Genomic DNA, 15,669 nt, shown 5'->3' on the forward strand with positions numbered 1-15,669 from the left:
CTGTCAGCACTCTGATATACGTAATTATCCAGAAGAGTGGTCCAAAAACGCACCCTTGTGGAACTTCGCATGTTGTTTGGTATCATTTAACTCCTTCCCAAATTTCACGGTGTAGGTCTTCCTCCTTCGTCCAAAACAAATTCCACTGTGTACATTTTGTACTGTTCGCAGACAATAACGACCTTGATAGTAGAATTTGAGTGAAAGCTATGTTTCTATGATATATTTGATTTGTTTATTTAAATCCAATATTGATCCTGTTTCTCATGGCGGTGTTCAGAAAGTGAGAGGTGACTGCTCTACCTAACCCTCTAGCGATTAGCCAACTTTTAGGGAGTAGATCACTTGTTAATTTCAGAAAAGTTTCTGGAAGTACATGCACCGCCAGAACCCTATAAAGATATAATCTTGGCATAGAAATATCGTATCAAAAATATGTTCCCAGTTGCAATTCAAAAATCTCAATTTTCCCTCCAACAGATAAGAAAAACTTCTATTCTATTATAAAATAGGTCAACACCGTTTGGTAGATGATTTTCTTCCTTGTTAATATCTTCAATTATGAAACAGAAAATTAGATATCTTTGTTGAACGAAATTGAAATCTTTTGCGATTAACTTTCTGCACAACAGCAGTGGGTCACATAATCACAACAAACTTGGAAGTATTCTGCACAATGCACGTCCATTAGCCATAAACTGTAAGAGAATATGTTTAATTAAGGAGATTTGCTCGCACAGTATGTCATAATGGAAAGTGATATCATACAGACTTTCTCAAACGCTATACTCGCATCTTTTGTGTTTATTGCAGTTGACTTACAAGAGTAAATGCGGCAGCGACCTTGCTCAAGGGGTATTGTATAACACATTCTGCTGAGCACGTGGATGTAACCGTCAGTCACTAATTTTATGGACCGTGTTATCCAGCCCATATGGGCTACAGTTCCATGGAGATCTCAATACAATAGAAAAGGTACCTTTAATTGAGACTAAAAAGCGGTCATCCTAGGCTAATGAAATCGCTGTTTCTATATCGAAAAAATTAATATTGGATTTTGTTTGGTTCTTTATGAAAATGAGGGCTCATCCATTCATTGATCCCCGGAAAGAGTAAGCCCTTTTCTTTCAATAGTAATAGTATGGCCCAATTACTCTCTATTCTTGGATATTATTCCAAAATGTTTCTAAGTAAAACTTTAATTTTGGAAAAGTTAGGTTCCTTAGTTTCAAGTACTTTATCAGGAATGATCCTTCAAAGCAATCATCAAAACCAGTATATCGGTCCCTTATACGTCATTTACCAAAGTTCTAGTATCTCAGAGCTGACGCATTTGAAACTTTCACCAGGCCTGGTTCTCGTTGAAATATGGGGAGCCATAAACGGCTATGCAATGATTGTTGTTATGACAGATGCTGCAAGGTTCTCGCAGCCATGTGCTCGAAACCACGTGGGCGCCCACCAATGCACTGCATTACATACACGGCACTATACCAGTCCGCGAAATTTTGCTCGCGCAACTCCCGTCGCAGTCTAAAGTATGCAAGACTTTTCCGTCTCCATAAAATTTCATAGAAAGTGCTAGGAGTTGAATATGTGTATAGTCTTCTTTTTTTCAAAATTAAATATTCAAATGGAAAATTGTATAATTACGAATTCAGTTAGAGAATGAAGGAGCTAGAAATTTGAGGTTAAAGGAATCAGAAAAATGCTTCGCTTTAATGAGGAAAAAGAAGACAACTAGATGTCTTTTTAAGGGTGGCAAACAACCAAGGGGGGAGGAGAAACCGAAAACCCCTGTGAGCGATTGGATGGACGATCACTACAAGACAGCTGTGATTTCGATACCGGCTCGAGAAAACACAATTGAATTCCAAGATGTTGATTAATTCTTCGGGATAATACAAGGGGATCTGTCCATTGTCGTGACATGTCGGCAGTCTTTTGAACAACATGTAAGGTTCGTTTCCTGATTTCAAGATATAGAATTCAACGCATCTTCAAACCGATGCCCTACCTCTCCGCAATTCCGGTATCCATTCCACCATCGTACATATTGTTGTTCGTATCTATGTTTAAGATGCAAAAAGGGCTACTATTGTCCTATAAGATTTAAATGACTTTTTTCAACTAAGGCCGGTACAAATTAAATTTTGGATTTTCAGCAAATCATCGGAACGTGACGAGACGTCACGAAACCAAGTTTATAATAAAAATTGCGATAAAAATTAAGAGCTCCACATTTTCTCGATACTTCCTCTAAGAAATTCTCCTATAATTGACAAACGGTAGTTCCTTATATTACGAGAAAAGGCTAGAGTTTTGCAAGCAGCGGCTCATAGCCCTCTGAAGCTGGAAAAAGAATGATACTAAGGACAAAATGCATCATGGATTTCGACACCTTTTTCAATTTTTTAAATTAGTTATTCCTACGAGGTTAACTCCGAAAAAACTCGCATGGTCTAACAGGCCACCTCCGCATATTTTAAGCCATTACACTATGCTGTTTCAGTAAAAACATTGTCGAGTTTACAAGAAAACTATCAAAAGAGAGATTCATTGTCAGTTTGTTTTGCCAAAGAAGTCAAACAGCGCTGACAGCAAACCCAGAACGACGCACTCTTGCAGCGACAGGTCTGACGAAAGGGGTGGAAAAGGGGATTACCCCCGTCCTCCAACTTTCCTCGGGGGCCCAAAAAAGAAATTTGTAGGTGGGCTTTCATAGTTTTTACCCTAGGCCCGTATAATTTTCACCCTGGGACGGGGGATTTCCTCACAACCTGCACTCCTGGCCGAATTTTCTCCCCATATGTACTAGCTATACGGCTCGCTGGCATTCTAGAAAAAAAATCCGAAATCAAGGTCGGTGCCACCGTCAGCACAAAGAACGCTTTCTAGATATACAAATCGATCAACGCCTTCGATGCCCTGCTCATTAATGTAGATAGGAAGACCACGACAATCCGTCAGACAAAACCAATGTTCCCCGTTTTGTTCGTATTTATTCTCAGTTTAACTTTAATTGCCTCTCATTGAAAATTCAGAGCCGTTTGGCCGAAGTCCCAGTGAGATCATTCTCTGGTGAAGGCAGCATGAAGAATATCACGGGTAACAAGAAGGAATAGTACCAGATGTCAGTCAGATGTCGCTTTGAGCCTCGAATTCATTATAAATTTCACCTCGATGCGACGCCCCTGGCCCCTCAAGGGGGGAAATCAGTGCGAGTACACACGATTTCAAATTGTTTTGCCCTTGAGTATGAGCGAGATGTAACGAAAATCCGATCAGCTGTGTTTGACATACCGCCCGGACTTGCCAATGTATTGGTGAGATCGGCAAGTTTTTGCTTATGTATAAGTGAATATGTGAAACAACTTTTTGTTATATGGGTGAGCACGTCGTATTACCAGAATAGCAAAAGCTCGCCGATCTCTCTCTTACCAATACGATTTGACGAAGATTATGCCTTTTCTTTGTTTAGCGTCTCTGATGTGTATAGATAAGCTTCTGCAAGCACATTGGCAAGTGGGGTCATTTTAGTAAGGGTACTGCCTATAGTAGATCTACTGTGATTGGCACCATAATATATCGCTCTGGTAATAGCTATTAGCTTCTCTCAAAATATCACTCTTGCATACAACACTCCAGATGCACTGTTCACATTGTCGAAAGCCTTCTCGAAATCGATGAAGAGCGAAGATTTAAACCCCGCACACTGTTCCAAAATGATCCGCAGGGTGTTGATGTGGTCAATGCAGGAGTATCCAGACCGGAAATTAGCCTGTTCTCTTACGATTAATATAGAGATAATTTTAGCTGTTATCTTAACGATCTTTACGGCGACAATTATGGCACTGAAGACGGAACCTTCGGGTAAGTGGAAGAAGCAGCTCTGTAGATCCAATCAGAAATAAACAGTTCCCCAAGGAGACCGTCAAGCTCATCGATCTTGCCTCGCTTCAGAGCGTTGATAGCAAAGATTATTTCCCCTTTGTTTGGAGGAATAGTCCGTATTCGGATGTTACTATTTCATTAACAAGAGGCGGAGCTTCGGCAGATGTTATACGCTTGAGAAATTTTTCTCCACTACTTAAGCTAGTTGTCGTTGTAGATGAGAAGTCTATCGTTAACGTCCGCCCCAATTCCCTTCACAGGACCATGGGGAGGCCTCGTTCGCTAGCTAGCTGCTCATTGGTGATGCGGTATAAGATAGCCAAATCGTAGTTAGTTGCGGCAGCTTCTGCTTCCCTGACTAGCGCAATAATGAACTCCCTTTTGTCGCGCCGCAAACTATTCGCTTTCCGAAATTTTTCATGATATCGGAAGCGTATTATGTTCTTTCCCACTCGTAGTGATAATACGAGCCTTTAGTTCCTTACGCTCTTCCAGATTTTATGGCGCACCTTCACGGCGTGACCACAAACTCATCTGCATCGAAGAGAAGAACAGTTTTAATGGCAGCCCAGTGCTTATAAATATTCTCCAGCAAGCTATTCGAGATTTCTCACGATCGCCAAGCCGCGTTGAGCTTCATGGCTCGGAGCTCCCCAACCCTGCGAGAAAATGCGGACGCGATACGTAAACGAAGGAAGGCAATAATCAAGAGATGGTTTCGATAAAGGCGATGTCAGCGCCTTTTCTATGCACGTACAGAAAACATCACCTAAATCTACTGCACCCTCTCACCACTCCTGTTTGTTCTTGTTATGGACACCGTCACACGGGATATCCAACGTCCAGCGCCCTACACACTGCTTTATGCAGATGATGTTTTCCTAGCATCTGATAGCAAAAATGATTTCGAGCAACTTGTCCAAAAATGGAATGATCGCCTCATGCAACACGGTCTCAGATTGAATTTAAACAAAACTGAATTTTTGACGACCGATCCCCATGAAACAGGCACAATCACTGTCAGCATCAGTGATCTGCCCAGAACTGAGCGATTTAAATACCTCGGGTCAACGCTATCAGCCAATGAAGAATTGCGTTATGAAATTGCTTCACGCATTAACGCAACCTGGATGAAGTGGCGTTCCACAACTGGTGTTCTTTGTGATCAACGTATCAACGAACGTCTCAAATCTAAAATTTACCGCAATATCGTCCGTCCAGTCGCTCTCTATGGTTCTGAGTGTTGGCCGACTATAAGAGACAATGAACGTCGTCTTGCGGTAATGGAGACGAAGATGCTACGTTGGACTAGTGGCGTCACACGTTTAGATCACATCCGAAATGAGGATATCCGCGATTGTTATGGGGTTGCACCGATCGTGGAAAAGTTGCGAGGGAGGCGTCTTCGATGGTATGGTTACGCAATTCGTGCAAACGAGAATTCACTTGCCAAGATTGGTCTGAACATCGAAGTCGATGGTAAACGACCAAAAGGCAGACCTAAACAACGGTGACTTGATACGCTGGATGAGGATTTGAAAGCCTCGAGATTGCACCCAGATCAGGCATCCGATAGAGCCAAATGGCAAAGCCTATCACGACGAGCCGACCCCGCTTGTGAACAGGACAAAAGCTGAAGAATAGGAAAAAGAAGAAGAATCGCGATGTGGCTGATCTAATTAGATGTATGTGCGTTGTCCGCCAGAGACCAAACTAACCTTATGTTCGAACAATGTGCCAGCCATGACGATGCGGTAGAAGCTACAGAAAACCATGAACAACTCACCATTGTCGTTGCGGCCCCCCCTGGACCCTGTTTCCCCACCACATCTTGGAGCAAGGTATTATCAAAACCTATATTGGCATTCAAATTTTTTATTACTATCACTGCACTACATGCTAATAGAAAGCCTCCCCTCTCCTCACCACTGGAAGTCTCAATTGATGCACCACACAAGACTATTGAGATGTTCGTCATCCTGACCCGAAATCTCCCAACTAGTATTTTATCTGACACTGGTTCCCAGGACAAGAGAGGAGAGAGAATGCAGTAAGCATTAACCATCTCACCGGTTTCACATTTACTTTGACAGACTTGCCACTGTCCCACCATCTTACCCCACTTAATCCCAAAATTTCCAGCCCGATCAGTGAGATTCTCGCTGAAATTGGAGCAAGCGGGTATTTTGGGGACCTTCTATACCGTCCTCGAGAAGCATTCGTACGTTCCAAAATCTAATCATAAACCGTTGACGAAATCAAAAATTCGTAGCTGAAAGATGAGTTCGATTCCTAGGCACTATAGCTGTATCCAAAGCATAATTAATTTGAAGTTTTGCAGATAATTAGCCCACAAATCTCTATCCCTTGTAGCCGCCTTTTACGACAAGCAGGGAATTATGCAGCCCTAGCTCAGATAGGAGTCACTACCTCGTCATCGGAGCATTGACTTCCCGTCCGGAAAGTACCATTAATCAGGCACACACCTGCTTCCTGGGACATCAATGTGTTATATGAGCATTCACAATGAATGACTCTTCCCGGCTGGCAGTCTATGGCGAAGTTAGAAGTAGGCGGATCATGCTTTCTACCAAAGCAATCTAGCTCATATTGCCAATTGTTAAAAATAAAAATGTGCACTTGTCCACAATATAAAAAAGTATGATTTGGCCGGTCCCGAGCTATCGGAACGAACGAAAAACCAGGCTGCAGAGCAAAAAATAAACACTTCCACTAGCAATTTTTAGGGTGTGGTCGCAGTAAATAGCGAATGAAATAAACACTAAACTGTACCTATTATACAACGAGCAACAGTCAAAAACATACATATACCTACATATAAAAACTGAATTCGAAATTTGAACCTTAGGCATCGAAAATCGTGGCACTAGAAAGTTTGTTCCTGAAATCAAAATCAAAGTTGGTTTTCGGCAATAAAACAACTTGTATAAATCAGACTAAATTGTATTTTTGACTATGTTAACCACTTTATAATATAATAGTTTTTCTTTCCTACTCTTATTAAAGTTAGACCATTTTTAAGAATATGAATACCAGCTGAAATCACTTCTGCAACATTTTGTGTTCGCTTTTGGTTAATATAAAACCCACCAGCCGTGATTATCCGGATTGCGTCAGCTGAAATATAAAAGATATTATTCATGTTCAACATCTGTTCCGTGCTAAGCTTACATTCTGTTGGGAAACACTTTGCTTTCATGGCTAAATCGAGAACAGATAATCCTGGCTCCGGTAAAATTTCACATAAAGTGGCTCCAGCTAGCGTTTGTTTTATGTCATTATAATTTAACTCAGCCAACGCTTCCGTACTTCCTCTATACAAAGCAGCTGTTATGTATTTGGCTTGTTGAAGTCCAGATTCTGTGGTCAAGATATAGTTTAACAGGTTTGTTAGGAATGTGAAGGCTACAAATTACCTCCATGTATGAGAAGCGTCACCTCCTCAGCTAATTTTTGTTGCGCCTCCCGCAATTCCGGAACCCTCTTATGCTTCTGAACGATATCCTCAATTTCATTCATAGGCAAAAAAGTAAAAAGCTTCAACAGTTTCCCCACTTCAGAATCAGGTGTTCGAATAAAGAACTGATAAAATGCAAATGCTGATGTCTTCTCTGAATCTAGCCAAACAGCGTTTCCTGCCGATTTTCCAAATTTGTCTCCTTCTTCATTAGTAATAATAGGTAAAGTTAGACCGTAAACAGGTTTGTTTTCGACGCGGCTAATCAATTCGTGGCCAGTCATCAAGTTCCCCGTTTGATCACTTCCACCTAGCTGAAATCGGCAGTTGTGTTTTTGGAGCAGATGTAGCCAGTCATAAGCTTGGAATATTTGATAAGTGAACTCTGTAAAACTCATCCCTGCTTCACTGTTCAACCGTGTTTGTACAGATGTCCTGGACAGCATCGAACCCATTCGAAAATGCCTTCCCATATTCGCTATGAATTCAATCAAATTTAAATCCTTGTACCAGTCGGCGTTGTTAACGAATCTGTATAAATGAGAGAATAAGGATCTGCATACATGTACAGAAGTATCTATAAAACTTTACTCACTTTACATCTCGTAGGTCTCCTTTGTGATTTCGCTTCTCCCAAAAATATTCTTGATGGTTATGGAATACTTTCCGAATTTGCTTCTCGATGCAATCTAAATTTTTGTCAACAATCGTCGATTCAATTTGAGAGCGTTCCGTACTTCGACCGCTGGGATCACCTATCCGCCCTGTGGCTCCACCTAACTACTTTATACTTTGAACAAATGAGGCTTTAATGTTCATAATGTTTTGCCAGGAATACTTACTAGTGCAATTCCCTGGTGTCCCGCACGCTGGCAGTGAAGCAGTCCCATTATTACAAGCAGATTTCCAATGTGTAAGCTGGTCGCAGTTGGATCGAAACCAGCGTAGATGGTTTGTGGTGAACCAATGAATAAATCTTTGATTTCTTTGCTGTAAAAAGTAATTTTGAATTATTTACGCGATACCTTAGCAGCAATAAAGCTTTCTGAGGAAGCTGACAAACTGGCCAAGGTTCTGGTTCCATAATGGTAGGGCCAGTGGCATACGGCTGTCCACTGTCAAGTCTACTCTGAAAAGTGAAATTGCTAGTATTCACGCAGCCGAGTGGAGAAAGTTGAACTCTTGTGGCAGGCGAAAATCCTCGTGAAGGAACCCGGGCGCATTTTTGATGTTCTTTAAGAAATGGAACATGGATACCCTTCTCCTCAAACTACCATATGGAAAAAAATGGGGTGGTGATTTCGGCTGTATGTAGTCATTGTGAGGAGGAGGAAGAGACGGTCACTTCATATGCAGTGGCCCGGCTTCGTCAGATATCAGAAGAAACTCCGGTAAGGTTTTCTTCAAAGAAGAATCTGCACACTCTGCAGCCGAGTGGTGATAGACGCCAATCTGATGTCGGATAAGAATCCGATAAATAAGAACTAACGGCTACCGCAAGGCTAGCTCTCGTGACTTGGGAGCCAGTTTCTATCAAAATTCTGACTGTAAGATTCCGGTCCAAGTTAAGAAGCATCACAATTGTATAGTATATCAACGGAGGTTTCCGATATACTGGAGGAGGATACTTTCTGGGAATGACACGCAATTCAGAGGAGGTTTCCTAAAGATGACATGGGTGATCTGAATGCCAAGTTGGGCTCCGACAACACCTTGCTCGGACATATAATGGTCTTCCCAACCGTAATGATATTGATGAGAGGTTTGTGGATTTCTGCAGCAGTAGCAGTAGTAATTCGAGCACAGAGCTTGTTATAAGGTCAGTTAGGTTTAAACTGACCGGCACCGTATAAGTAATCAGATCGACCATGTTTTCCGAATGTGCGTAAAAAGAGAGCCGGCGCCAAAACGGCTGGGTGACGGTCTCTCCGCATAAACATTCATTGCTCTTCTCGCAATTCCTGCAGATCTGCTACTGTTACTTATAAGGCTATCCTGGGAATCCGAAACCTTTTCCAGAGAATGGAAGATCCTAAAAAAGAGCACCTGTGTTGAGTGCGACAATTGGAGGGTATTTGCGTGTTCCCTCCCGTCATTAAGATAGTAGCTAAAATAATCCTGGAGTGCATTAAGGAGCATCTCCAAGGCATGATCGACAGAGAGCAGGCTGGTTTCTGCTCTAGATCTTCCTAAATTGACCACATCAACACTCTACAGATCATTTTGGAACAGTGCGACTTCGAGAAAGCTGTCCGCAGCGTGGAAAGGGAATATATCTAGAGTGTTCTATGGGGAAGAGGCGCTAGTAAGTAATGTTGACCTGGCGTGGTTTCTGACGATGTTGAATCGAACTGAATCGAACGCTGTCTTGTCTAAAACCTTGGAATGCAGTTATTTCGACACCAATCACAATCGATCAAGCTGAGATTGTTCTGTGCTAAGATATGTGAGTAGCACTTTGTCGAACGGTCATCGATGACACTTAACGGTCTGGCCGCTCAATAGAAGTAGTTAATCAATAAAATATCAAACAAAACCACAAAAGAGTTTTCGACTTTGAATAGCGAAGGAGAATGCTTCAAGGCAATCTTCTTTTGTTCTTGGACGTGCAACGCAAAGGAACTTTCCTTTGCCCTTTACTTTTGGTGCAGTCAGCTTCTAAGCAGGCATAGAAATTTTCACTGCTATCTCCACGAAATGGGGCAGGTGGACGACGCCAATCATATCGTTTTTCTAGTGAAAGTTGAGATGGGACTACAGTGGTCAGGAAGAATCTGAGGAGCGCTGATAAATGGACCCGTTTTGCGCTTTATGTTCAAGTTCTTGTTTCGAAGAAGATAGAACTCGACCGATGGACAACCGCATAGCATACGTTCTTTGAACAAACAATTCCCTTCCAGCTACGTTCTGCCTTTGGTGAAAAGAAATCCCTAACTTACTGACTCCCAAGATGAGAGTAGTCGAAAGTAACCTCTCCCTCGGACCCCACCTTGTCGTGGTGGGGCAACTTGTGGTAATTAACTCCTACACTAAGGATATTCAAAAACACAAGAAGTTGGAAACAAAGGATTGTAACTCTCCAAGTGGTAAGCAGTCACAGACTTCGAATCCACCCGCGACTTTGAGAAATCAGGTCGTGGCCAGGGGCACGGATTGTGGAGGCCTCCAGTCAAGGGGGCTGGGATCTTCTTCGATGAAAGATCCTCGAGACCGAGGGTCGGCATTCTGATGTCAAAATTGTTAGAGGCAACCATACTGAGGCAATTTGGTTCCCAGGATCTTGTTGCGGTCAACTTACAATACCAAGTTAATGGTAAGAGGAGAAACGTCATAGTTGCCTCTGTTTACTTACCCTATGATTCTGGTAGTGTATGCAGAATCAAGTCGCCTTGAACTTTTAATAGGTTGTGATGCGAACGCTCAGCATATTTGTTGGGGCAGTAGCAAATGCAATCCCAGAGGAGAAATGCTGTTTGAATTGATCACTTCAGTTGGTTTAATGATCGCGAACGTAGGGTGGCCAAGAAGAAGTGAAGTAATTGACCTAACAATCTGCACGGATTGGTCAAAATTTAATGAACTTCTTGGCGACAAAGTTAAACTCCCTCGGCGACTAAGGACTCCTTTGACGATAGAAGATCAATTGAAAACTCTGAATCGCATACTTTTAGAGTGATTTGAAGAATCTTTTCCTATTTTCCAAGGGCAACGTGGTAGAATCTTGTCCTATTTTCCAAGGGCAACGTGGTAGAACGATTCCATGGTGGAACCGAGAACTGCAAAGACTCAGGAAATCAACCAGATGACTTCTAAATCGTGCTTGCAAGCAATGAAAATGAAGGCTGGCTAAACTTCCGGAACTCAAAGCGTGAATATAAGAGGCTCGTAAAACCTTCGAAACGAGACTCTTTTAGATCATACTGTGAAGAACTGGCAAGTGAACGGGAGGCTTCCAGGCTGCGCAGTCCTTAATAAAGATGAGTCGGCCAAGTTGGACTCTCGTAGAAAACCGGATGGCATTTTCGCGAACTCCATAGTTGAGTCAATACAAACTCTCTTGGAAGCACACCACCCGGGAGTAGGTCTCAGAAGTGGGAAGAAGAGAATTGGCGGTTTCTGCAAACCTTTCAACACGAAGGCGTTGTAAGGGGAGTGGGACACTACAAGAGCGGTGGTTACCAATGAAAAGGCGAGTGTTGCTATACTATTATTTGAACACTTCAAAGCACCTGGCATGGATGGCATCTACCCTCCTCCTGTGTCCTGTGAGACTGCTATTCGTTCTTTGGTTTCAAAGATAGAGGATGTAACTCTGAAGGATGAGTACGCGATTTGGGTGTTTGTGAACTATGAAGGGACTTTTGACTGTGCGCCCTTCCAGAAGCTTTGTGATGCCGCCAGAGAACATGGTGTTGACGGAACTCTAATAAAGCGGATCTACGTTATGCTAACGCAGAGATTGCTGAAGTGGGTGTTGATCGCCACCTAACAACGGAAGCGACGAAAGGCTGCCCTCAAGGAAGTGCGCTATCGTCACTTCTGTGGAGTATGCTGATGAACTCACTACTATACGATCTGCAAAATCTGCCAATACATATTTAAGCTTATGCGGATCACGTGTCTGTGCTGACTGTTGGTCGAGATCTCGATGGTGTGTAGAAATACGCAGCGCGCCGTTGATTTTGTGGCGCGGCAGGATTCGCGGCATTCGAAATTTATTTCGAATGTTGCGAATGCGAACGAATAGATGGCGCGGATCTGTCCACTTTGCGGAACACACCACTGGCTCTTGGTGCCAGTAATTGTGCAATGCAGATACGCGCGTTGAAATCAAAACACACTCAAACAAGGCAAAGGTTTCTCTGTATTTCAGGCGATTAATTAAATTTGCCTTCTAGCTTACTCTTTATAATATATCTTTGAAATACAAATTTTACTTTAAGATGATATGTTTGGTTACAAGACAACTGTACAAATGAAAATGAAACGTAAAATGAATGGACCGACTTAGTCAGCGGTTGGCAACTTAATCATCAAAACCTTAGAGGCAGAAAAAGAAGTCTCGCTTCATCTGTTTCTTTTCTGCCCCCAACTCATGGCACACTTTTTTCGCCGGTCCCCCACTCCCGTGGTGTGTTCCGCAAAGTGGACAGATCCGCGCCATCTATTCGTTCGCATTCGCAACATTCGAAATAAATTTCGAATGCCGCGAATCCTGCCGCGCCACAATTTCATTGACAATTGGTGTCTCAGTCATGGACTTTCAGTAAATCCAAATAAAACCACAATGATATTATTTACAAAAAGGAGGAAACTGAATAGTCTTTGCCTTCCAGAAATAAGGGGTACAACCATTCAACTCTCCAAGAAGTGAAATATCTGGGAGTTATTCTAGACAAGAAGCTTCTTTGGAACAAACATGTAGAGATAAAGATGGAACGAGCTCTCACAGCTCATGGGCTGCATAGGCGCACATTTGCCTCGATATGGGGATTTAGGGCTCAGGTAGTAATGTGCATATATGTTGCTATTATTAGGCCGATGTTCGCTTATGCTTCCGTAATGGGGTGGGTTAAGGTGAAACAAAAGAGCCACACTGCAAATAACTGTGTGTCTGGGTATCACCGGTGCCATGAGCACTACATCCGGCGCAGCTCTGGATTTGTTTATTCAAAGCACTGCAAGGAGAGCAGCTCATAGACTAATGCGATTAGATCTATGGGAAAACAATGGACGCGGGGAGCACAGAGCATTGGAAGGGTCACTGGGAGTACTGAATCTAGTTTTCGCAATGCCTTCCGATTTTCATGTGTTTGGTAGAAGATATAATGTTAACTTGAAACGAAGAGAAAACTTGGATGAACCAGAATAAAGCGTGTCAGGATATACTGACGTCTTCTACATCGATGGCTTAAAAACAGAAAATGGCTCTGGAGGAGGAGTCGTCTTCTCGAATAAAAACGAGAATTGGGCTTTTCCTTTGGGACAATACACAACGGTTTTTCAGGCTGAAGTACATGCGATTCTAAGGGTGGCAACCTGGATGATTGACGAGCGGTTGAAAGGCAGGCGCACCGTAATCTGTAGCGATAGTCAAGCTGCATTGAGGGCGTTGGGTAGTATGATCACTTCAAAAATCCTTTAGGAATGTAAAAATCGATTGAACTCTGTTTCTAGATTCAATACGGTGGAATTACTTTGAGTACCTGGTCATTGCAGTGCACAGAGAAATGAAATTTCGGATCACGGATTCCTTAGCAAAAGGAGCTTGAACTTCCCCCATGCCCGGACTGGAAACAGCAATTGGGGTTTTGGTAGCATTGGCTGATGCTGCTATCAAAAACTGGGAACTAGCTTCCCATAATCACAGGTGACGAATGCTGCTAGACAGATCAAACTTTTCCTGTCAGAACGAAACGAACATACTGCAAAGTTTATCCTGTCAAAAAGCAGGAAGACTTGCAGAAGTATTGTGGGCATACTGACTGGCTACAATTTACTAGCTTTGCATATGTTCAGAATAGGAATTATCGAAGATGATACGTGTCCATCCTGTAATGAGGAAGCGGAATCCAGAGAACATTTTCTATGTGAGTGCCCCGTCTATCCACTAAGGGAAATCCTCCGATATATAAACGAATTCGGGATATTCCATTAGACGGGGGAATCGAGTACAATAGACCACTAAGGTCTGAGTGCTCAGAGGCTTTGCCTCTCCCCCACCTCAAACACAAACGCAAAGTTGCGGGCACTACAAGTTTGTCAAAGTATAAGCCGCTGCAAATACTGTTTCGCTACCGTGTGCCCCACTTGTTAGGGACACTAATGGTAGAAGTGGGGGAAGCGCTTCACCAGAAGGACCACTTCACCACGATTTCCAATCGTATAATAACCGGTGAAGTTCCACCCCTTGTGGTTGAAATGGCGAGTCAGCGTAACATGCGGACTGTTCATCTAAACAGAAGTGAAATGATCTTTGCTATCAACACACTTAAGCGAAGTAAATTCGGTCAGCCTTTACTGTCTTCCCACGGAAGGGTTATTTACCGTCCATGCGGCGGTCATTCGCTTCCTGCACTTCGAAAACACAATCGACAAAGAATGTCCGCTTTAGACATAGATCAACACATTATTGTGGAACAATGTGCGGAATTTAGATTTAAAAAAATGTATTTGGAATCCGCTACGCATGAGGATCACTTCGAAGAAAGTAATAGTTATTTTTAGATGGTCGTGCAACGCAAAATGTCGGTTGCTGCATCGAGGTAAGATCAAAGAGGAATTTAAAGTCTAAAGTTCGCCAGGATGGCATTTTGTGACCAATACTTTTTCTTCCTATTATTGATGGCCTCCTTTATGCAGTTGCCTGTGCCTTTGGTAATTTGACATTATTTTGGATACGAGAGTAGAGTCTTGTGCCTCAAAATAGAATAGGAAAGGACTTAACAACAAAACGTTCCCCTAAACGAAAAAGTCTATATGATTACCAATAGCAAAACCCATCTAACAGTAAGGAGATAACCATGAGTTCAACAACATTAAAGGTAAAAATAATAAACGATCCCTGATGGGATGGCCAGGAAAAGTGTGAATGAGGGAAAAGCAAAACTACTTCAAGCTCTCACTTAATTGAATTCAAATACTTACGAAGCATTGTCGGGAAATATATCATGGAAGAATCCTCGCTCCGACAACGTCAGTATATTCCTGTTCGTATAATATCGCCTGAAGACGTTGAAGACGGACCTCGCTTTTAGGTTGATACCTTTCAGAATCATCTTTTCCGCCAAAGTTGTGACATTAAACTCGAAGGTTAGAACGACTAAACTCGCGACATGCAGTTGTCTGAATATATTCAAACGCTTTAATTTATTGTTAACCTTTTCTACTAATCAAAGGTGATGAGACTTCATTTATGCGCAAGTTTTCCTGTGTTCAATTTCTTAAAGCGGCGAAATGTACCCAACAGGAATAGTTGAAACGTCAAATTCCCATGCAATCACCCAGAATTTCTCCGATGGAAATTGACAGTCGGAATGCGAAGTTTGGAGAAAAGTTGTACCGGAAACCGGGGATTGGATTCAAATTGGACGTTACCAATTACAGGGATCCCGGGGTCCGGATTAAATTCTAGTAACTAAGCCGCACTTTATCGATTTTTACCAATTTTTGTGAGTAAATTACACTTTATTCTTGGTTAGATGCGAAAAACCAATCTTGAGAACTGAAATTCTGAATCAAATCTATTTCTCCAGGGCTGAACACCACTTCTTCTGTTATCAAGTTTCCGCGTTGGT

At 42.4% G+C, this 15,669-nt stretch overlaps 1 protein-coding gene across 1 annotated transcript; it reads right to left on the minus strand.

Annotated features, from left to right (window-relative positions):
* Nucleotides 1-6,852: 6,852 nt before the first annotated feature.
* LOC119656722 (tyrosine--tRNA ligase, mitochondrial) lies at nt 6,853-15,498 on the minus strand. Its single transcript, XM_038063249.1, has 6 exons — nt 15,020-15,498; nt 8,215-8,362; nt 7,968-8,152; nt 7,332-7,903; nt 7,087-7,275; nt 6,853-7,032 (listed from the first exon to the last, which is right to left on the minus strand). The coding sequence occupies exons 1-6, from the start codon at nt 15,148-15,150 to the stop codon at nt 6,869-6,871; spliced, it is 1,389 nt and encodes a 462-aa protein (XP_037919177.1). The 5' UTR covers nt 15,151-15,498; the 3' UTR covers nt 6,853-6,868.
* Nucleotides 15,499-15,669: the final 171 nt, after the last annotated feature.

This window comes from Hermetia illucens, chromosome 5 (assembly GCF_905115235.1).
Source record: "Hermetia illucens chromosome 5, iHerIll2.2.curated.20191125, whole genome shotgun sequence".
In the NCBI taxonomy this organism is placed as follows: domain Eukaryota; kingdom Metazoa; phylum Arthropoda; class Insecta; order Diptera; family Stratiomyidae; genus Hermetia; species Hermetia illucens.

Bases quoted from the DNA above. Each gene is read 5' to 3' on its own strand.
- LOC119656722 (XM_038063249.1), bottom strand. From the start codon at position 15,150: ATGATTCTGAAAGGTATCAACCTAAAAGCGAGGTCCGTCTTCAACGTC. The intron at 7,276-7,331 runs GTAATTTGTAGC...TCTTGACCACAG, and splicing joins GACGCTTCTCATACATGGAG to AATCTGGACTTCAACAAGCC. The intron at 7,033-7,086 runs GTAAGCTTAGCA...TTTATATTTCAG, and splicing joins AAAGTGTTTCCCAACAGAAT to CTGACGCAATCCGGATAATC.